At 35.5% G+C, this 22,260-nt stretch overlaps 3 protein-coding genes and 1 long non-coding RNA gene across 11 annotated transcripts; 1 reads left to right on the top strand and 3 right to left on the bottom strand.

Annotated features, from left to right (window-relative positions):
* Positions 1 to 3,359: 3,359 nt before the first annotated feature.
* LOC147519894 (aquaporin PIP2-7) lies at positions 3,360 to 4,847 on the bottom strand. Its single transcript, XM_086591426.1, has 4 exons — positions 4,415 to 4,847; positions 4,028 to 4,323; positions 3,772 to 3,912; positions 3,360 to 3,685 (listed from the first exon to the last, which is right to left on the bottom strand). The coding sequence occupies exons 1-4, from the start codon at positions 4,698 to 4,700 to the stop codon at positions 3,566 to 3,568; spliced, it is 843 nt and encodes a 280-aa protein (XP_086447552.1). The 5' UTR covers positions 4,701 to 4,847; the 3' UTR covers positions 3,360 to 3,565.
* A 7,705-nt stretch (positions 4,848 to 12,552) lies between these two features.
* On the bottom strand, positions 12,553 to 13,009 carry LOC147519893 (uncharacterized). Its single transcript, XR_015212369.1, has 2 exons — positions 12,949 to 13,009; positions 12,553 to 12,749 (listed from the first exon to the last, which is right to left on the bottom strand). It is a non-coding gene; the product is annotated as an uncharacterized LOC147519893 (long non-coding RNA).
* An 893-nt stretch (positions 13,010 to 13,902) lies between these two features.
* On the top strand, positions 13,903 to 16,140 carry LOC147519892 (uncharacterized). The gene is made up of 5 exons (XM_086594205.1): positions 13,903 to 14,097; positions 15,149 to 15,324; positions 15,488 to 15,551; positions 15,628 to 15,723; positions 15,818 to 16,140. Exons 1-5 carry the CDS (start codon positions 13,903 to 13,905, stop codon positions 15,941 to 15,943), a joined length of 657 nt encoding a protein of 218 aa, XP_086450331.1. The 3' UTR covers positions 15,944 to 16,140.
* Positions 16,141 to 17,366: 1,226 nt separating this feature from the next.
* LOC147519891 (uncharacterized) lies at positions 17,367 to 21,325 on the bottom strand. 8 transcript variants are annotated; one of them, XM_086591421.1, is made up of 9 exons: positions 20,945 to 21,325; positions 20,611 to 20,757; positions 20,324 to 20,414; positions 20,051 to 20,169; positions 18,575 to 18,673; positions 18,298 to 18,319; positions 18,119 to 18,208; positions 17,928 to 18,047; positions 17,367 to 17,835 (listed from the first exon to the last, which is right to left on the bottom strand). In XM_086591421.1, the coding sequence occupies exons 7-9, from the start codon at positions 18,143 to 18,145 to the stop codon at positions 17,479 to 17,481; spliced, it is 504 nt and encodes a 167-aa protein (XP_086447547.1). In that variant the 5' UTR covers positions 18,146 to 18,208; positions 18,298 to 18,319; positions 18,575 to 18,673; positions 20,051 to 20,169; positions 20,324 to 20,414; positions 20,611 to 20,757; positions 20,945 to 21,325; the 3' UTR covers positions 17,367 to 17,478. The 8 variants fall into 8 exon arrangements, 7 of the variants coding, with proteins under 7 accessions (XP_086447547.1, XP_086447548.1, XP_086447546.1 ...); XM_086591422.1 differs by having other exon boundaries at positions 18,575 to 18,661; XM_086591420.1 differs by having other exon boundaries at positions 18,298 to 18,673.
* Between the last annotated feature and the right edge of the window lie 935 nt (positions 21,326 to 22,260).

The raw sequence follows: 22,260 nt of genomic DNA, 5'->3' as shown, positions 1-22,260 counted from the left end.
TCTTAATTATTTGTAAAACTTCGTTATCAATAAAATTTTCACTTGAAAACAAAAACAAAAATAAAAATTTGCTTCATAAAATTAAGCATGCCACTAGTACAATTTGCAAGAAAATGTCTCGTGAGACTCTCCAAGCACACATGATTCAGCTCTCCAAGCACACATGATTCAGCTGCATAATCTCAGCCTAGCGAAAGAGCCAAAGAAAACCCACTAATGGAAAGTGTACTTTCAGCATTTAGATATCCCAAAAACTAAGGGTGGAATTTGAGCCGAGGCTCGAAGCTCGGCTGGGAGATCAGCTCGAGCTCGTTCATTTAACTATATGAGCCGAGCTCGAGCTCAAATTAAAGCTCGTGTAACAAATGAGCTTGATGAAGCTCGGCTCGTTTAGCTCAAATAACATATTTATAGTGTAAAATAACCGAGCGTCTTGGGCTCGGCTTGAGCTTGGCTCGTTTAAGCTCTGCTCGGGTTCGCTCGTTTAACTATATGAGCCGAGTTCGAGCTCAATTTAAAGCTCGTGTAATTAGCGAGCCGAACTTGAGCATGGTAAAGCTCAGCTTATTTAGCTCGAATTCCACCCTTTTCAAAAACCTTTTGTTTTTACAAAGTGTTGCACATTACCATTCTCTGTGTAAGTATCCCAAATTTGGCACTTAATTGGTGGTGCATATTTTGCAAAATCAAATGCTTTGAAGCTCACGGGAGTATGGAACACAGTCATACTCATAGAGACCATGCAAATTTGCTTGTTGTACGCGGAGATGGTGGTCAGATTTGCACAACAACATAGCGTGGGTAATATCATCATAGAAGGTGATTCAAAGAATATCACAAGCATCACGAAGGACCACAACTCTTCTACTAACTGGCAATGGAGGCCAGTTCTGGATACAATCCACTATATATCCAGTTCTTTCTCATCTGTTATTACTAGAGCTACTTCTGAAGTCTGTAATAGCCAAGCAAATGGATTTGCTCCCTTGGCTAAGGACAATGGCACCAGTGAGTTCTGTTTGTATGATGGGGGTGTTTCTCTCCAGAAATTTAAGTTAATCAAATTAAGGTTTTCATAAAAAAAAAACATAAAGTCATAAGCCAAGCTGTCAAAAACTCCTAAATTTTCCCCACCTTCAATCATATAGCACACAAAAAAAAAAATTAACTAGTATTACACCCTTTAGATGAGCCAATTAGGTTTTCCCCCAACTAGATGGAAAATTAGAGTCTTGGGAGACCTAACTAGGGAGGATCTAGTGGGGGTAATACTAGTTAACCCAAAGATGTTGAATGTTCCCAACAAATGAATCACATTCTTAACGCTTCAGTCACTGTGTCACATGTAGTTTGTAACACAAGCCAATAAAAACACGACACCCATGGAACTGATTTGAGTGGTTCACTAGTAATTAGTAAAGCAGACTTTATCTTCCGTGATGCACCACCGCCACCACCACTACCGCCAACAACAAATGTTGCCAGTCCTTCTCTCTTCTATCTCTATCATTCTTTCACTCGTTCTTTTTCTTTTCTCTCCCTTTTTACTCATCATTTCTCCTCCATCTATGTCATAGGCCCATAGTTATAATTCAAGATTACGGAATTTTTGGAATTCCAGCTATTATTCCGCTATATTTTGAATAAATTTCGAAATTCATATTTTTTCGACTCTTGATTTAGAATTTTGAATTTCTCAAAAGCCGAAATATTGAGCCGAATTATAAAAATTCCGTCGAAATCACGAACTATGATCTACGCAGACTACTACAATCATTACTAGGACAGGGAACGGGTCGGGTTCAGGTCGGATATGGCTATATCCGAATCCAAATAGTTTGACAATATTCGAACCCGAACCCGAATCCGAATAAAACCGAAATCTTATATCCGAATCCGATCCGAACCCTACCAACCCGATCAAATAACAATAAAAATGCAAAAAAGCAAAAAATATATCCGAATCCGAATCTGAACCCGAACTGAAAATTGGCCTGAACCCAAACTATTCGACCTGACCCCAAACCGAATAAATACGAATCCAACCCAACCCAATTTTCTGTCCTAATCATTACCCATTGTAAATATCTAAATTTACACTAAGTTAAGACTTAGCTCTTAAGTTATGATAATAAGAAAAGAATGGTTTTGTTTGTTATTAATGGTTGCTCTTCATGTGGATGAAGATGTCTACATATCCAGCAATGTATAAGTGAGACTGGAATCAAACCACACATAGCTCCTGAGGGTGATTTTTATAGATATTGAGAGTGTGCATCGGATGCGACGCATGTACTAATGAATACAGATGTGCAGTCGAGATAAATGACATATTTCTGTAAAAGACACGTGGGCGTTTAGGTTTATCTGAGTTGGCATAGGGTGTAATTATGGTGTCTTCCGTAATTATGGTAGATAGTTGTAATGGTGCATATATTACGGCACAAAAAAGACTTAAAGATAAAGTTAATAATGATGATAGTAGCAGGTGATGACGTCACGAGTTACTGGGGTTGTTGACCATGAAAGTCTTCTGATATAGCGGAGTGTGAGGGGTATTTGTATGTCTGGGGTCGCGTTATACTGAAGGAATCGTTGCATGTGAGTCTTGTCATCTTGTGTACATGAGTACATCCACGTGACTGGTGGATGTCCCTTACACCCACCAAAACAAAATATGTAAATTTCATTACCTGATTTGTGCAATCAATTATCTAAAACGAATTATGACATACGATAATAGAATTTTTGCAATCTAAAATAGCTTCAAAACAATTCGAAAAAAACTTTAATAACTCGTAATCCAACTTGTGGCGACTGTCTATCTCTACGGGTGTTTTTTTTTTAAACATAGCTCTTTTCTGAGAAGAAGATTAGACTTCATTGCATTTGTTGGATTACGAGTTATTGCATTTCTGAGAGGGGACAAGGAGAAATAGAGATACACAGTGGCGACGTCGCGGCCTGTGCAGACTAATAATGACGGTGGCCAATTTTCATGTTTTTTTTTTTCACTCTCCACCTTGTTGACAATAATGTTTATGTGTCCTTTTACGTGTGAAGGACAAATTATCTGGGTCTTTTAGCTAATTTATTCTTTTTATCACGGTAAAACAAATCTACTGCTCTATATTTTCACATATAGCAAATTGGCAGTACAGTAGTACTGCAAAGTGCAAACTGCAAAGACAACATTACAGCCTGCGGGAAAGTAAAGGCCAGTAAAAAGACACAAAAGCTAGCATATAATGGATATGATCAAAGAGGGTAAGATTCCTATAAAAATGAATGCACTTCCATTGGAGAATAAACATATGGAGATGGAGCAGGCTGCATCAATATGATTTTAGAGAACCAACTTAACAAACCCCACCATAATTTAATTAAACAATATTACTCCCTTGTACACACAAATGGAATCACTATTAATTCAACAAATCCCAACCCAAGTCATCTATTAATTCAACAAATCCATAAACTAAAATTCACAAAATAAGACCTCTTTTACACATAAAAGAACAGATTGAAGAGCTGAGAAGTCTCTGATGAAAGACAGTGCATAGTCTTAGTTGGTAGGGTTGCTTCGGAAAGACCCCAAAGCTTTAATAGCAGCAGCTCTCAAGATGTACTGATGGTAGGCAGCAGCAACTAGTGCACCAACAAATGGTCCAACCCAGAAGATCCACTATTCGAACAATTAAAACAGTATCAAAACAAATATATTCAACTTAAAACTGAAAACAAATCATCACCAAGAACTCGGGAACTTACATGTTCATCCCAGATCTTCTCTCGGTTGTAGATAACAGCAGCACCAAAGCTTCTAGCAGGGTTAATACCAGTTCCAGTAATGGGGATAGTTGCCAAATGAACCATGAACACAGCAAACCCAATAGGCAAAGGAGCCAACACCTAACAACACATCACAAAGCAACATCATAACCCAAAATCCCTTTGAGTAAAACTTCACACCAGCATAACTTCAAGTAAGAGCGAAGGTAAATAAAATTAACTGTGATAAACTTACAGGGACATGAGAGTCTCTTGCACTTCTCTTGGGGTCAGTAGCAGAGAAAACAGTGTAAACCAGCACAAAAGTGCCAATAATCTCAGCTCCCAAAGCAGTTCCCTTGTTGTAACCTAGAGCAACTGAGTTTGCACCACCACCAAGACTATTGTAAGAATCTTTCATGATAGCTTTCACTAACCCAACACCAACAATAGCTCCCAAACACTGAGCAATCATGTAAAACACAGCTCTGATCAAAGAAACCTTCCTTGCTAAGAACAACCCAAAGGTAACAGCTGGGTTAATGTGACCACCTGTTCAAAAACAAAACATTATAAACACCCATCACCTAAAAGCTACAAAAGATGAGCACAAAAGCATAAAGGGTTGAAGGATTTAGAGTACCCGAAATTCCAGCAGTGCAGTAAACAAGGACGAAAATCATTCCACCAAAAGCCCAAGCAATACCCAAGAGACCAACACCACCGCATGGATCAGTTTGTTTCTTGTGACCAATAACAGTTGCTACAGTAATGTAGAGGAAAAGAAGAGTTGCTATGAACTCAGCTATTAAAGCTCTATAAAATGACCAAAGCTTAAGTTCACCCATGTCAAGAAGTGGTGCAGGTGGTGGATCTGTGTAGTCTTTTCCTTGGTGTGCTTCTCCTTCTTCAGCAACTTCTTTTGCCATTTTGTCTTCACACTAAAAACTTAAAACCTCTCTCAAACACACTTTGAAGGTCTGCTTTAGTTTTAGAGAGTTGTAGAGTGTAAAAATGAGTAAGAGGAAATGAGAATTTATGGATAGAGCTCAGGGTTTGTTGGGAATAAAATAATCTGAAAAAAACAACGAAGACAGAGAAAGAGAGCAAGAGTGGAAAGTGGGACCATACCAACAGCGAAGACCATGTGACAGGGTTCATCATCTCTCTTTGGCAGACCCACAAGCTCGCTAAACTCGGCCGAATCGTCACAGCCTGACATCCAAATCGCCTCCAACGGTTATATTACTTACGCAATCTTCCCATGATGGTGAATATACCAAAGTGCTCCTTTCCACAGTCCAAAATACCAGGATATATATCGATCGTGAGGACCTAGAATGTGATTTATTCCATTAGCGAAAAAAAAAATTATCCCATTTGTTTCGGTATGGGAATAATGGCGTACATTTAAGGAGGTTTTGAATAGTTTCCTCGTAAAATCGAGACAACTTTGATAACAAGTTACGTTAGAGTTCGCATCAAATGGCAAATTACACTAGGTGAGTAATAAGAAATCATCTTGATGGCAATATGCATTAGAGTGGTTACCAAAAAAAATATATGCATTAGAGTCTATTTTCCCCCACCAATCAATAGTACTCTAATTGAGTAATTGCAAAGAGTGAAAGGGGATGGTCATTGTTTCATTATTTTTTTCGATAATTTTAGGCATTGTTTGATAAACGTATATTATCAGAGTTTATTGATATGGATTACTTACCTAATTATAATGTTGAAATCTTGTAGGGTTTTAGTCTTTACTTTTAATTATGTATTAAAATGAAAACTTAAATTTTATTCGGCCGCAACTTTGGTGAAGTTCAAAACAAACATTCTCAAGTTGAATAGGATTGATGGTGTTGCACGCTTTGTCTTGAAATTTAATAGATTGTGACACATATCTGCAACCTGCAATCATTCTAAGTATAAGAGTTCATTCTAATTTTTGAAACTTTTGAAATGAATGAAAGTTCCCTCTTAGGCTAAGTCCAATGGTTTGGTGCGTCATCCCGCCAAACCACAATAGCATAGTGTATACAGTTAGCGGCTTAGCGTTTCTTTTTTTGGGACTCTTCAACCGCCATTCCCACAGGCGTGGAAAAAAAAAAAAAAAAATTTTTAACCATCAGTGCCTTTAATGGCGGGGATTTTTTTTTTTTTTTTTTTTTTGAGACTCTCCAACCGCCATTCCCACAAAGCCAGTGGGGGAAAAAAAAAAAATTAAAAAAGATTTTTTTTTTTTTTTTTGACTCTCTAGCCGCCATTCCCAAAGGCGTGTGGTTTTAGATTTTTTTACCCGCCACTTTGAGTGGCGTGTAGACTTGACGCTATCCCGTTAAAACCGACGCGTTATATATAAGTAAATTTATACCGATAATAATAAGCGGGTTAAGCGTTTTGACGCACCATTGGATCAAAATTTCCGTGATATTTGGTGTTTTGCCGCACCATTGGAGTTAGCCTTAGGAACTGGGGTGTGTATTTAACAGGACCCATTATAAATTGTGTGTTATCTCGGAGAGTGTATTTCAATAGCACGTATAATTGCATTAAGATGATAATACGTCACCAAACTCAATATTTACCATCATTAGTTCATCTTAGAGCATTCCCAATGCAGGTGAAAAAGAAAGGGATGTAAAAAATTTCACATCTTTTTTGTTTAAAATCAGTGCCCAGTGCAGAGGTGAAAAAAATGGTGACTATTTTCCCAAGTCATTCCCTAAGTAAAACTTTCAACTCAAATAGTGGCTGACTTGTGAACTTTGAGATGTTGGATTCCATCTCACGTGTTTTTTTTTTTTTAAATGGGTTTTTTTTTTCGAACCGAATGTTTCATTCCGCCTCGCATGATTTTTCAATTTTTTTTCGATTTTTTTTTTTAATTTCAGACGAAATGTTTCATTCCGTCCAGAGTGTTTTTTTAATTTTTACATCCAGACGAAATCTAACATCTCATCCGAAATTAATAATCACCTTTACATTAGGCAATTGCACCTTGCTTTTCACCAAAATGGTGATAAAATGGGAAAATACTGCTAACGTGGAAGTGATAAGATGGAGAAAATATTGACTTGCATTGAGAATGCTCTTATATAGTTGATGAGGGTAGTTTTGGGCATTGCACGCCAGTACTCCATTAGAGCAAGTCCAATGAGGTGTTATATAGCTAATAAAAGTCATATAACATCCTAAACACTAAAAACCCATTTTAATGGGCTATTAGAAGGCTCTTAAATTTGGTTAGTCAAATTTGTAGTCTTATCTAGTAGTTACTAAAGATATGTTTCGGGAGACAGACGACAGATCGTCCATGTGTTAAAAGGCGTCTATCACTATTCACAACACTGTTCACTGTTATTGTTCAACATACGACATATTTTATGTTGTCTATCACTATTTATGATATTGTTCAATTTTAATGTTTACGATCACTGTTCATTTTAAGTAAATAGTTGAAGACAGCAGAAAACCATCCAACAATTTCACAAAATGCTAAAAAAAATCTATTGGATTGGTTTTTCATGTTTTAGTGAGAAAAGCTTCGGTCCTCAGCGCTTAGGACCGAAGTGCATCCAAACCGGCTGAGGACCACACATTTGGTATCCACATAAGCACTTTCACACAAAAAGTATTCAAAAATATTTTTAAAAAAACAAAAAATACCAAATGTGTGGTCCTCAGCCGCTTTGGACACACTTCGATCCTAAGCGTTGAGGACTGAAGTCTTTTTCTGTTTTAGCATGCCAAATTTAGCTAAGCTACTAAAAATTTTATATAGTAGCAGTAGTATAGCAGCTCTATATAGCACCCCTCCATTGGACTCTTAGAAAATATGAACATGGAGAACAATGCGGCTGACACCTATTTCTCCATTGGTTTGGCTTAAGGCCAACTCAAAAATTGAGATGAATTTTTAAATAGATTGGATGTTTGGGCCTTGGTGAGTACATGGACATGGAAATTTTCGGCCATGCTCACTAGACTTTAAGCTTTGCAAAAAGAGTAATTCTACGGAGACAGACATTTTGGCCCGATTTAGTGATTGGTTGACGTGTCTTGCAGTTTTCTACTTCTCTGATTTCTCTCAACTCAAACCAAATAAAACACAATTACTCTACTACTCTCTTTATTTTTTCCACCCATTTAGTCATTTATCAATATCCAACATCCTCTCAAATTATCAATTTCAGATTGTGATCACTACTGATTTTCTCATATATATATAATGATTTCTTATCTACTACTTACAAAATGAGGCACAAATTTTATTTCATACCCTTAGGCCCTGTAAATTAAAAGGAAACTCATCTCTAATGATTTGAGAATTTGGTTGGTTAGAAAAGAGAATTTCAATAATTCATTAATAAAAAATGGTTTTCACAAGTTTTTCACTATAGCGAGATTTTGTCTCTAATTAGAACAAACGAACCAGTATAAAGACACCAATACACCATCCTTTTTTTTCGATTTTTTTTTTTATCTTTTTTCTTAAATCTAAAATTGGTCCAGTTGGGTATTCACCAGTGGAAATAGAAAAGGAAGCGTAGAGTCAATATTGTATAAAGGAGAAGATTGGAGACTATTTTCGATTTTTTTATTTTTTGTCATGTGGAAAAAATGTTAAAGAATAAAATATAGGCTTGCAATGTCATCAATGTCACTAACCATGCCAGAAAGAATGTCGCCCTATAATTATTGTTGCAAAAAAGGCTGTCATGTAAATCAATCTGCCACGTGCCACCACTTCAGTCCAAGTTTTATTAATAAAATGCATCTTAAGTTAATGAACACAGTGCAGATTATAACATTCTCTGAAAACTGAACCTTCTTTAGTGTTTAGTTTAGTCTGCTTAATCAATCATGAAACATGGGCCAAACCGCCAAAGCCACTGAGGATACTGTGAACAGCAGCTAAGCATTAACACGTGGCATTAGCTGGAAAGATCTGAGTTTTCCTAATCAAACCATATTGACCAGGTCCCACGTTCACTCACCGTTATCTGCTTCTATCCGGATTCTGTGCCCACGCTGTCACTATTCCTACCAATAAATAAAATTCAGTTTAAATGATTTTCTTCTCTCTTTTTGTCTTTGATCACCGGCGTATGACTGCCACATGTCACTAACCAATAACGGCGTGATGTTTCGAGAGACTTCTTACATTTTTCAACCGTTGGACACACAGAAAGAGACTACACTCTGGTAACACTTTTGCAACGGTCAAATATTTTCTCTGTACTAAACTGCAAGCTTTTGGAGGTGGTTTGAATGCTGTGGACGTGAATGAAGCTCTGGAGCTATCCCTAGGTGCACGTTAAATGCCTGTGTTTGGGAAATAGAGACCCACCAATTTTCCCATAAAGATTCCGAAATATGTCACTATGAAGTTTGTGATAAAGTTTCATAAATAGAAATGCTTTGTTTTTAGTCCCTCTACCAAAACAACGTTTTCTTTCAACAATTCAACCCTCGTTACGGTCGAAATGATCAAACGAATTGGTTTAGCTTACTCAGTGTTCACCATTCCAAACGGAATGTCATAATTTTGTGGAATATTTCGGTTTTAAAAAAATGAAAAAAACACTATAGAGTGAAATATTGATAATTTCAAAATTAATCGAAATCAAAATATAACATGGGTCGAAAACTCAAAATATTATGAATTTCAGTTTTTCAGATTTTTGAAATTTTGAAATCCCCTGTACTCTATATGTGTTCGAACTGTTTTCAAATAATTTCATTTCTTTTGGGTTTGGGATTTTGAAATTCTTAAATTCACAATATTTCAACTCATGTCATATTTTGATTTTAACTAATTTAGAAATTATCAATATTTTGATTTTATATTGTTTTTTCCGTTTCTTTTTTAAAAATCAAAATATCCGACAGAATTATGATATTTCATTCGGAATTATAAACACTGGTTGAAACTTTAATATAGTAAAGTGCGCCTGATCTTGATAGAATAATTTTCGGGTATTTTTCAGCGAAAATAAAATATATAATACTTAAATAAGTTAATAACACCTGGAAATGTAGGAGGATATAGTCTCTAAAATCTAAATTACTCTATTAACAGGTCTCTAAGCAAACTGATATGGATGGGCACATTTGATGCCAAGCTAAAATTGATGAGAATGCCAGACAAGGGACACCACTTATTTTGGTCTATTATGTTCTCTTGGTAGGACTATTCATAGAAGGACCAGTAGACCACCATCCCTCAGAACTGGACATGCATTATGGAAGTAGTCGCAAACTCGCAATATATGTACCATGTGCTGTACTGCTGTGCCACATCCCTTCCTAAATTTATTACTCCTGAATCCTGATTGTCTTTTAATTATTTTTTTTTAATGTTTTCTAAATGTTTGTCTGAGTACTGTGTTAGCAATTACTCCAAACTTATCAATGGACAAGCTTCCAAGTTTATAATATAAATAATGAGTCAAATACTGTTTTTTTTGGATAAAACGTAATACCAATGGAGAGACCCATAAATTGGCCAAGTGGGCAACAAGATATGTCCGAATCGGACCTCCTCCAAATTGAATTTTTAGTCTGTAACTCCTCTTATGAAGTTATGAGATTTAAAAATATATATATAATGGACAAACTTTCAAGTACTATGTTAGCAGTTACCAAAAAAAAAAGTACTGTGTTAGCAATTGTTTTTGTTGCCTTCAATGCTTCAAGCTAGCATCTTATCAATGGACATAGATCAGTTTATAATTTTATATAACCTAGAAATCGATGTAATGTATAGAATTTTTTCATCAATTAACTTTTCCTTTTTTGATGTGGTTCTTATTTATGTAAAAAAAAAAAAAATCACATATCCTAATGTTGGGCATGTATGATTTGCTCAAGTATGTATATGAATGCACACAAACTACCATTGAATTTTCTATTTATGTGTTTGTTTAGTGGCAAATCTGTAGTGGGAAAATATTAGATTTGTCAGTATTTTCCCACTAGAGTTTTGGCAGACTAATTTGTAGTATGGAAAAATATAAGTTTGCCAGTGTTTGTTTGCAAAAATTTATAGTGAGAAAATATGAGATTTGCTAGTTTTGTCAGTGTTTGTTTATATGGTTTTTTTTCCTTGACAAATATAATAATATATTTTTTGTTTCCTAACTCAATGAAATCTAAAAAAAATTAAAAATAAAATACAAAATAAAGAAAATTAAAGATAATACACAATCAAACACTTCAAATTAAGGATGCACAATCATTGAATAATGCAATTGTAGTGATGTTAGGTTAAAAACCTATTAGATAAATTTCATGTTGTGATAATATTCAAAGACTAGTTTGCAAATGCAAATTCATTACAAACCAATCTTAGAAGTGTTATGAATGTTGCCGCATGATAGTCAGGTGTTGGGACATGAGAATATGGGATCGAGTATGGAATGCTGGCATAGACCCAGAAGACTCTATGCACCAGTCTTTTGTATGCAAGCCCAACACCTTGTAAAGAAGTGTTGTGAAGTAGGTCATGTCTTGGATATGCAGGAAAGCATCATATATTATTATATTAAGGGAGGATAACACACCTTTAAGAAGTGAAATATCAAAAGAAAACTGGCATATATTTTTAGAGTCAATAGATGCTTGCAAAAGCTCGGGTGGTACAATAGAAATGAATTACAAATGGAAACTAAAGGCAACTTTCTTGCACTCAGTTCATGCTGGAGCCAGAGGAAGAAGTTGATGCTTTTTATACCCCTCCCATGTACTTGTAATAAATATGGAAAAGTTGTAGTAGCCACAATAGCAGCACCAATCCACTACACTACTAAACCACCTGCCACCTACACCACTACACCATCACACACACCAACTAGCACACTCACCACACTCCCACCATCAAGCACCAAAAGCAAAGAAATGATCACTTGGAAGCAAAGAACAACAAGAACAATAGTAGCGCATTTAAAACAGCACCAAAGACCTAACACACAAACAAAGAAAGAAAGTAAAGCAACACCCAAAGAAGAACAACAACCCAACACATAGCAGTAGTAGTGCATCACCACACACACAACACAACACCACAACTCCATCACATCACTCTACCACATGACCTGTCAACACACACACACAACCACTACACCATGACAGGCTATTTGCAACGACAAAAAACCGTTGTTAATAATTTTCGCAACGCTTTTTAAGCGTTGCAAATATAGCGTGGGTAAAGCGTTGGAAATATTTGCAACGGTTAATAAGCGTTGCAAACAGAAATTTCCAACGATTATTAAACATTAGTAATTTGTTAAAAAGATTACCAACGGTTCTTAACCATTGCAAAGTTGTTAGTTAATTTAAAAAAAAATTAAAAGTCATTTGTAACGGTTATAAACCGTTGCTGATGGGTTGTTGATAAAAAAAAAATCTCATATTTTGTAGTGAGACCAGCTAATCCTACAAAAAATGAATGGCATCCACAATTTTTCCTCAAAATCCCTACAAGTACACTTACTGCTAGATGTTCACACAACACCTACACATGCAATCCCAACACCAGGTACAAGCAAAAGAATACAAGACATAGAAATAAACAACACACATGAAGTTCTAAAAGCTTAAAACCCCTATTCAAGTGTTAAACCATAGAGAAGATATATAATAAAGGAAATGTCGTAAAAGTCTTAATGACAAATAGTATACCTGTTATCGCAAGATAGAAAACTTAATATTGCAACAATCAACCCATCACCTAAATCACAATGAAAATGTGTTGCTGCAAAAACCAAGCCAACACCAGAAATATAATGGTTCTGAGATCACATTTGACTAACCCCTTGACATCCATGTTGAATCACAAAAAAGATGGTGGTAATGACTAACACGGTTCAATGTAAAAGAGAATCATACACAAAAAGAACTTATACACAAACATGACATCCTCAACTGTTGTTGCAATTGTTCAAATTATTCTACCGCTCCAGTCACATATTGACCTGCCAAATAGAAGTTCAAAATTTAAAAAGTTTGCAACAAATCTTTAACATGTCTTCTATGATTTGAACTAACTTCTAAGTTAAAATAGGAAATTCAATGTAAAAGCTTGTCCCTAGTAAAGCAAGCTTAAATGCATTGAAGATGATTACTAACACCAAGGAAAATAAATGATTTATTAAGTTACAAAATATTCCATACCAGTTGGGCTATATGAAGACAAGCGAATTGTACAGAGCTTTGAGTCTTCAAATTCTGTGGAAGAAAACTCAGATTACATAATAGCCGGAAAACTAGTTTTTAAACAATTTGTTAGGTATTTAACAAATATCCCATAATGGGAATACTTTACTAAAGAACTATTTGAAAGAGGTGGAGTCTCAAGACACAAATCAAAGCTTCATTGGTTCCAAGTTCCAACACAAAAAATCGAAATTAGTTGAAGCTTAAAATCTCATTGTACTATATTCCCCCAGAGGAATGCTAGCAGGCAATTCATTTTTCACAAAAAACACACATCTCTTGCATTGGGATTCTTATAATCAGGTACATTCTACAATCTGAGATCTACATGCCTACATTATGTTTTCAAAGATATATTACATACTTCACACGAATCGACAGCATGAAGAACCAATCAATACCTCATGCCCCGACACCCCACTCGCACAAATCCAATAAAACCCCATCATTCCCCTTAGTACCTCATAGCTAGTTTCAAAATAACATAAACTTCTACCTTCAATAAACTAATGCATAGTTACACATACCCAACATCCAAAATTGTGTAAAGATCATCTTTTAAGTATACTTTTCTATAAAAAACAAACGAAATATATTGAAAAAACATTCTTTAATCAAAACAAATACCACGAAATATATTGAAAAACATAATTTTACTAGTCAAACCAACTTAGATCCAACTTAAAATTTTATAAAATTTTTCATTTAAGAAAATCAATAAAGAATCGAAATTTATTAATATTTTACCTCATTATACCCCGGGATTACAAAAAGGGGGAGAAAAAAACTGGCCCTAAATCGAAAAACAGCCCCGCGATTTAAAAAACCAAAACCTTTCTTCTTTTCTCTTCCGCCGACCCTAAAAAAAATTCCTAGCACTCAAAAACCCAAAACCTTTTTCGAAAGTTCTCCATGTTCAAGAGTGGCAGTCCTTTTAGGAGCCGAAGCCCTGCATATCAGAGGAAGAGGAGCTTGAGTAGGGATGACGAGGTTGTTATTCATAAAATGAAGGTACCAGTGATACTGTTGAATGTGACAAGATTAACAAACTTCCGTAAGGATGGGCACCCATCAATCTTCGGCAAAAATGTGATTGATGGACGGAAGGTTTCTACAAGGCGGTATGACTGCAGTCAATTGTCACCAAGTACGGCGTTTTTTTGAATAAAACGCGTTTAAAACCCGTTAAATTGCCAAGGCGTCTTGTATGCATTTTGAACCCGTGTTTTTCAAAATATCGCGTTTAAAACGTTTGAAACGCGATTTAAACGTAAAAACTGTATATATCGCGATATTTTGAAAAAATCGCGTTTTAAACTTTCTTCTCTTTGGTTTTGTCACTTTTGTTCGGAAAAAAATAAAAAAAAAAACCCCCAAGAAGGCGAGAAGTCGAGAACTTTACCCAAAAAATAAACCCCGAGAAGAGCTCCTTCACCAGCTCACCACCAAGTCGCCAACTACCAAAGTATAAGGTTAGCTCTCTCTCTCTTGCTCCTTACTCACTGAAATACCTTGAGGGTTGAAAGGGTGCGTACGACCTGTGAAGTTAGATCACTAATAATCTTGAATAAAATAATGAGATTGTCATCGTTCAAACACCATGGCCCATTGTCCATAAAACTATTTTCTGGGATCCAACGACTGTTTTAAGGGGGAGTGGGGGTTACTTGATTTTTTTTATATTTGTTTACTTTTATCAGTTCTCTAACCATTGACATCGTAGCTCTCTGACTTTTCTCTTATCGATATTTTTTGCCCTTATCAAGTGGTTTAGATCTTCTTGTCAGCTCTTCTTGATTTCAGAATGGTCTAATTGCTTGCTGTTATGGTTAAGTTATTGGTCCTTACAAGAATTGCGAACGTCCAAGAAGAATTTAACTGTCCAGTCTTAAGCCAATTTTAGGTCTGCAAGATTTGTAAGCATTTTGTAAACTAATGCTTTTTCAACTCAAAATCATGTTTTAATATTAGCATATCAACTCAAAATCATGGGGTGAGGTGAACACGGGACTAGTGGAATTGAATTTGGGTTCATAAACTAGTGGAGCATTGGCTGGTAGATCATCTGTATTCGTTTGATTAGATTATTAAATTGTTACTTGTTTCCATTGTAAATCAAGTGATGTCTGCTAATATTTTACTTTTTCCATTAATGCAGGGAACTACAATCAGGGTTGAATTGGGTGATGCAACCACTACTGCTGCTGACCCATCTGGTGCGCACAGCATCAGCCGGGCGTTTCCACACACATATGGTCAGCCTTTGGCTCACTTTCTTAGGGCAACATCTCAGGTCCCTGATGCTCAAATTATAACAGAACATCCACCAATAAGGTCTACTTACTTGATAATCGTTTTTGTAGCTTTTGTTGAGGAGAAAGATAGTATAAACTATGTGGGAGTGAATCATGTTTCGCTTAATAGAACATAGCTTAGTTTCTATTGGTTGTCTCTAAACCTTGTGAATTAAATGTTTTGCATTTATCTTATTGTAAAGTGCGGTCCTCATATTGCAAAGGGTTGATGGGAAACGAGTTCCGCTGAAGTGGGACAAGATCAAGGTAAACAAATCCAACACATTATTGTCTTTTTCTTTGAAAAGTATATGTTTACATATGTTGTGAGTCTATATGTTAGGGCCCATATCAACCAGTGGCACAGTGTGGGTATTATACAATGAAGTTTATGAGGGAAATAGTAGAAGCTTGTTCAACTGGATCATTTGAAAATAAGGTATTCGAAAGTTTTGACAAACACTTTATTTGGCTCAACGACTTCGCCTTATTCTTATATAGTAACTCCACATGTTGTGCTTTGACTCATCCAGATAACAAATTTAGAACTGAAGGAGACATACACACAAGATGAACTTGACGGTGTTCGACTCGATATTATTCAGTTCATCCAGGAAAATGGGGTGTTTCAAATCGGGCCGAATGAGGATGAGTTTTAGCTATGTTCGACCCTCCAATTTAATTTATGAATCTTACCTTTTTAATTTATGAAAAGGAATTTGAAGTTTGTTTTCTTAGTGCACTCAAAAAATTAATGGAAGTTTTTTTTATATTATTATTATTATCTTTTTTTGCAATGTTTGATAGTTTATTGTACATTTTGGAATTTGTTGGGAAGATGGAAATGTTGTATGTATGCAGGCTGTGTAAATTTTGTTATGCAGGTTCGGTTTTTAAGTGGAAGACTATTACTAGCACTATTATTAATATATATACCACGGTTTGGCATAAACCGTAGTGTTTATTATAACTATATACTACGGTATTATAACATGTACACTAACATAAACCACGGTTTCAATAGCTTATATGCCACGGTTATGTTGACAACCATGGTATATAATGGGCATTACAAACCACGGTTCTTTGAAAAACCGTGGTATCCGTTAAACATATATACCACAGTTTTGCTATTATTATATACCACACCACCTATTGTCACGGTTGTATAACAGTGATAAATATATTTATACTACACTTAAAAACAGTGGTATAAGTGTCATTCTGTAGTAGTGTCAGGAGAGAGTTTTTGACAGTGACCACACCAAGGAGCATAGATATCAACGCATATGAAATCAAAAGTTGAGATTTATTAATACTACTTGCTATAAGAAGTACAGTACTAACTATAGAACCTCATTTCACTCACAATTGAAGGGAAAATCTAAATTGGAGAAGTTTATGTTTTCCTTCATTATATTGTAAATGGGGTACACATGCATGATATACCAGACTAACTGAAAAGATGATGGACCAAGGATCAAGTTGATGAGGCCTTTTAGAATCTCCTATATTATTAGCTGAACAAAACCTCCACGACCCATTGGTTCACTAGATGGTTGGGACTCAACCACACCTTTTGCACCATGTGACTGGCGTGGCATTTCATGTACGTTACAATACTTAAGTCCATGAACTCCGTTTACCTCATCTTCAACTTTCAGGCCCCCTCACTCCTCACCTCTCCAAACTCACAAACTTACGTAAACATTCTCTCCGTTCAAAGTCACTCAACGGTACTATCCCATACTCCTTGTCAAAATGTCGTCGTCTTCGCGTAATCTTTTTATAATATAACTCATTCTCTCGGTACTTCCCACAAGAGATACTCACTAATTTGACAGATATTCAGGTTGTGAACATAGCCAATAATATGTTATCCAGTACCATTTCTGCAAACGTTCCATCCAGTTTAAGATATCTACTTGCATTTATTAAATTTCATGAATTCTAAGCAAGGAAATCTAGAAAAAACAAATAGCAAGAAAACACTCACCCAACATAACACGCACAAAAAAATTAAGCACAAAATGCATGTGACTCTTAGAATACTAATTACAACAAATAATTTGCAACAAAATCCACTGAACACACTTTCACATACAATCTATAACCACCCAAACACCCAATAAAAAAACTCATTTCTTCCACAGACGATGGAATTCCATCCAATCGCTTCCATTCTCCTCCACATTCAAAACCATGAAGACAAAAATGGAATTGAAAGTTTAAACTTCAGTTCGGAACCAAAAGGTTGCAACTTTACCACAAAATTTCTTGAAATAATTACTTTTAAAAAAAAAAGTATCCATACCTTTCTACCAGTACGTACCAATCGCTTGGATGCGTTTGGAAGCCAAGATCCAAATTGGAAGCGAAGTCCCTCCAGTATATTATGGTGGAAGGTGCTACAATTCCGTCGTGGTTTCTCCCAGTCAGAGTGTGTGTGGGCAGAGAGAGATAAAGCTTCGGATAGACGAGGTTGAACCATTTCTTCTAGTCTATCTTCTAACACCTCAAGTTGCTTTCTAACATTCGCAAACTCTGCAACCTAATACACATAGAAACTCAAGAACCATATCAGCAGACCTTAGGAAGCCTAATACCTTTCTACACAAAACATAATAAATCCAAAAAAATTACCTCACCTATAGCAGACAAGCAATGTCTCATGTTGGCCAAAGTTTCTGCAACTTGTGGAAGATCTCCACTGGCAAACACATCCTCCACACTAGCACTTAATTGAGTCAACCCTGCAGCATCCTGTTTATAATTCCACAATAAGACAAAATCCACAAATCGGAGAGAACTCAGGAACCAACATTATAAATTACCTGAAGTGTTTCATAAGTTGCTTCCATTCTTTGTTTGACTATGTCGACTTTTGCAAGGGCATCAATAGATTCACCTGACGTGCCCTCCGCCTACACTTGGGTAGTGTTAAATCTATGTATGCTAGGCACAAGCTTATATTCATTGAGATATACAAGTAAAGAATGGTTTTTTATTATACCTTACGAAGTTTGAGGAGAATGCTGGAAATAGAAGAGCAAAAAGAAAGGGCATCATCACGAAAACGTATAACATCACGACTAGTGTTAGAAAGCAGCTTGAGGTGTTAGAAGATAGTATGGTGGCTAGGGCTATATACTTAGAATTTAAAGGAACAAGATACGAAAAAAGATAAATTGAAGGTGGAAACCTTTTTTCCATAGAATTAATTAAACTACATCATAGATACAGAAGTAAAAAATCAGAATATTCTTTGACATTGCAAACAAAATACTTACACAAAACAAATCAATCCCTCATCTTCAATAACTCAATCCATCTTGAGCAGAAGAATAGTAATCGAAGAATCCATTCCCGCCGCATGCCTGAAGTGGTTGCTGCTCTTCAAAATCAGAGTTTATAAAGTCAAAGCTAAAGTTATTACAAAAAGAATAATCATTATCATCGACAATATTAACATTATCAACATTGCTTCCATGTCCTTTTCTCCAAGCCAATCTTTCCAGTACTTGAAGCTCATACTTGCAATATACTAAAACTTTCAACGCATCTAGCAACAAAATACCAATCTTAGTTCGTTCCCAACAAAAAGCGAACTCATGACCAAGAAACGAGATTTCACAACGTTAATTCAAACGGTACCCATGACCAAGAAACGAGGATTGTTCTAGCTTCAAAAGTTGTATTTCAAATGTCAAACCAGCTCGCTATAAAGAGAAAGTGCAAATGGTTTACCTCAATGAATGCCACTCTAATTAGAAACTCAACATTGTGGCGGGGCTTTTTTCATTCTTAGCTCGAACCGAAAAAAATTAGAAAACCCAAAAACAATTCACTCTCTCTCTCCACGAAAAAATGGTAAAATAAGAAAACACCTAAAAACACTTTTGTCTCTCTCCAGCCACCCCATTTTCTTTTCTTTTCTTCTTCACTTAAAGTTTCGCAGCCCTCACCCACCACCACCACAAAGCTATGATAAGCTCTCTATCACTCCCCGCCTCTCTCTTTATTAAAGTTTAAAGCTTTAATTTCGGTTTTTGTTTTGGATCAGTCCTCCATCACTGGTAAACCTTCGATTTTGGTTTTGGGTATTAATAGGTTTTGGTTCGATATGTGATTTTAGGTCTTTAACTATTGGATTTTGGGATAATTAGTTTGATAGCCAATTAGTTTTGGTTTTGGGTATTTTTCTAAGTTTTATTCCATTGATTTGGACTTTTTCTTATTCACAAAATTTGTTCTAAAGCATGCTTCAGGTCCTCAAATCACAATTCACGCAGCAAGGAAATGTGACCACAATTCAGGTTTGTTTTGTATAGTCTCTCCTCTTCAAAGATACATCCATATTCATAATTTTTTTGAATGATGGAAACATGAAAATAGTTATGGTGTTCAATAATAGCTTAATCATTTGAAGATAAAAGTTAATGAAAAAATATATACATATATTATGTTATAGTTACAAGTATGTGTTCTCTACTAAATAAAGGACTTGTTATGACAGCTGATAACTTGCACTGAATAATCCATGTTGTCCTTTGTTTTATCATAAGCCTTATGTACCGCTTGCCTAGTTTGATCATGATTATGTCTGAAGTTCAATCTTTTCTTGTTTTATTTGTTTGACATTGTAGACTAATGATAATGCATATTGGATTGATGGGTAAGGCACGATTTAATATTGGATTGATGCATATTGCCTAGATAGATGATGACATCTGAAGGCACAAAATGATACACAAACTGTGACTAACCATTTCGAATCTGTAACTTCCATCGATAAGTAGCAATGCGATATCAGCAAACTTCGCTGCATCAATCATGCCACTAATATCATTTGGACACTCCACAAACTACAACTGCCTCTGCTTCCCTGAAATAGTAATTCCAGTAGTTGGTCAAGTTATTTAGAGTATGTGTAAGCAAAGTACAACCAAACAAAGACCTAAAAAGAAAATACTGGATTCTAAATAATACAACTAAACGACACTCAATTACGGTATTTAGAGTATGGTTAAGTATCGAACCTGACATGATTGTAATTAGACCTCAAACTTCATGAAGGTTTTGTTTCGTGTAATGCTTTACAAGAGACTTTATCAAAAGTGATTTCCCAACCTGCAACCAATCATCAAAATCACAATAACTAAACCCATTTCTCAACTTCCACAAAATTTCAAATGATAGTCAAATATGTAACTCAACAAGAGCTACATTCAAAGACCCCAAACTCAAAACCTATCATCCAAACAATGAATGGCCTACACTAAAATTTCAAAATTCCAAGCTAAAAAAAAAACAAGTTAAAAATTACCTTAGGTGGTCCTTGAACAACAACAACATAAGGAGCAGGTTCTCCCAAATTCCTATCAATAGTAGGAACATGTAATCTCTTTTGCTCTTTCTCTGTCGCTCTAGACTTCAACCTCTTTGCTTTATTTTTCGAACTATAAGCAAATGCCTAACAACCCAACATCAAATAACATCATTACTCAAAAGCCCAACAACTCAAATCATTCAAATTAATAAAACCTTAAGCTCTTAAATTCCTCGCCCTAACAACAATCTGTCTATTAAACAACAATAAAAATCAAAACTTTAGACTAACAACAACAAAATTGAAAGAATTAAATAATTATAAAAAATACCCTTCTTTGACGATTTTGGGATCAGTTGGTAATTGAGAAGAACGCATGAGTTTTAAGACAAAGTAACGGAGGATTCCGATTAGTACCATGACTAGTGAGAGTGGGATTAATACCCAATCTCTAATTGTTTGGGTCTAAAACTAGATCTTCTATTATTATTATTAATTAATTAATTTCAGATCACCTCTCGAAAGCAGTAAGAGAAAAGATCAGAAAACCCTAATGGGGGAAGATAGTAGTAGCAGTTGTGAGAGAGAAAGAGAGGTTTTCTATTTCGTGATTTCTTTTTTGTTTCCCTATTTTCAAAATTTCGAAGTTGTTTTGGTTTTTTGGATTTCTAACACTTGTCACACGGTTTTCAAGTGCTAGAAATTAATTCTTAAAATTTAAGTAACACTTTACAGCATTACCAACGTTTAGAAAGCGTTGGCAAATTACCAACGACTAAAAACCATTATAAAACAAAAAAAATGCGTATTACAAATATCCTGTTATGGTGTAGTGTACCACCTCCACCACACCACACCACACACTCATACTACCACCTCCACCACACCATACCATACATACACACTACTACCTCCACCACACACACAATACCACCTACCACTACATAGACACACACCTAATAATCATTACTTCTAAGAATTAAACACTATTAAATTGTTTGTTACTTCAAACAACAATATCAATACTTTTAAGACCGAAATGCTAAATAGTCTCATATTCAATAGTCTTCAAACAACAGTATCAATACTCTTCAATATCAATGTCAACAAAATAGTCTCATATCCATTTGTCCATCAACGAAATAGTTCATATCATATCAAACCATGTCCAGTCAAACAACAGTCAAGCCCATATCCATCAACGAAGTAGTTCAACAAAATCCATGAGCCTTATTTAACAAACATTATTTTCAATAAAATCAAAACCAAAACAAAATCAAATAGTACTAATTACAGTGGGAACAAATCAAAACAAAAAAAATGAAATCAAACTTAACCCCCGCCCCCTAAAAAAAGAAATCAAAACCAAAAAAATCATACCTGATGGCGGCAAGCTAGAGAGAGATTACAGTGAGAACCCCGAATCCAAATCTGAGAAAGAGGGAAAAAAACAGTGAGAAAATGAGAGAGAGAGAGAGAGATGTGAGATTGTTAAATTTACAACCAAACGTGTCAAATTTCTTGAAACTACTGGTTGATTCGAAACATATTGAATTGATTAAAGAGATTGTTATGGAAATCTCACTTGACTGTTTGAGTTATTTGAGTGAGAAATCAAGCGAAGTGAGAGATGCGAGAGAGAGAGAG

The sequence above is a fragment of the Coptis chinensis genome, chromosome 2, assembly GCF_015680905.1.
Source record: "Coptis chinensis isolate HL-2020 chromosome 2, ASM1568090v1, whole genome shotgun sequence".
Taxonomy (NCBI): Eukaryota; Viridiplantae; Streptophyta; class Magnoliopsida; order Ranunculales; family Ranunculaceae; genus Coptis; species Coptis chinensis.
This window is presented reverse-complemented; position numbering and strand designations above follow the sequence as displayed.

Coding starts and splice junctions, on each gene's coding strand:
- LOC147519891 (XM_086591420.1), bottom strand. CDS start 18,145: ATGGAAGCAACTTATGAAACACTTCAG. Junction 18,048..18,118: donor CAACTTATGAAACACTTCAG/GTAATTTATAAT, acceptor AATTATAAACAG/GATGCTGCAGGGTTGACTCA. Junction 17,836..17,927: donor GCTTGTCTGCTATAGGTGAG/GTAATTTTTTTG, acceptor TATGTGTATTAG/GTTGCAGAGTTTGCGAATGT.
- LOC147519894 (XM_086591426.1), bottom strand. CDS start 4,700: ATGGCAAAAGAAGTTGCTGAAGAAGGAGAAGCACACCAAGGAAAAGAC. Junction 4,324..4,414: donor CTGCACTGCTGGAATTTCGG/GTACTCTAAATC, acceptor GTTTTTGAACAG/GTGGTCACATTAACCCAGCT. Junction 3,686..3,771: donor AGAAGATCTGGGATGAACAT/GTAAGTTCCCGA, acceptor TTGTTCGAATAG/TGGATCTTCTGGGTTGGACC.
- LOC147519892 (XM_086594205.1), top strand. CDS start 13,903: ATGTTCAAGAGTGGCAGTCCTTTTAGGAGCCGAAGCCCTGCATATCAG. Junction 14,098..15,148: donor ATGTGATTGATGGACGGAAG/GTTTCTACAAGG, acceptor CCATTAATGCAG/GGAACTACAATCAGGGTTGA. Junction 15,552..15,627: donor TGAAGTGGGACAAGATCAAG/GTAAACAAATCC, acceptor TCTATATGTTAG/GGCCCATATCAACCAGTGGC.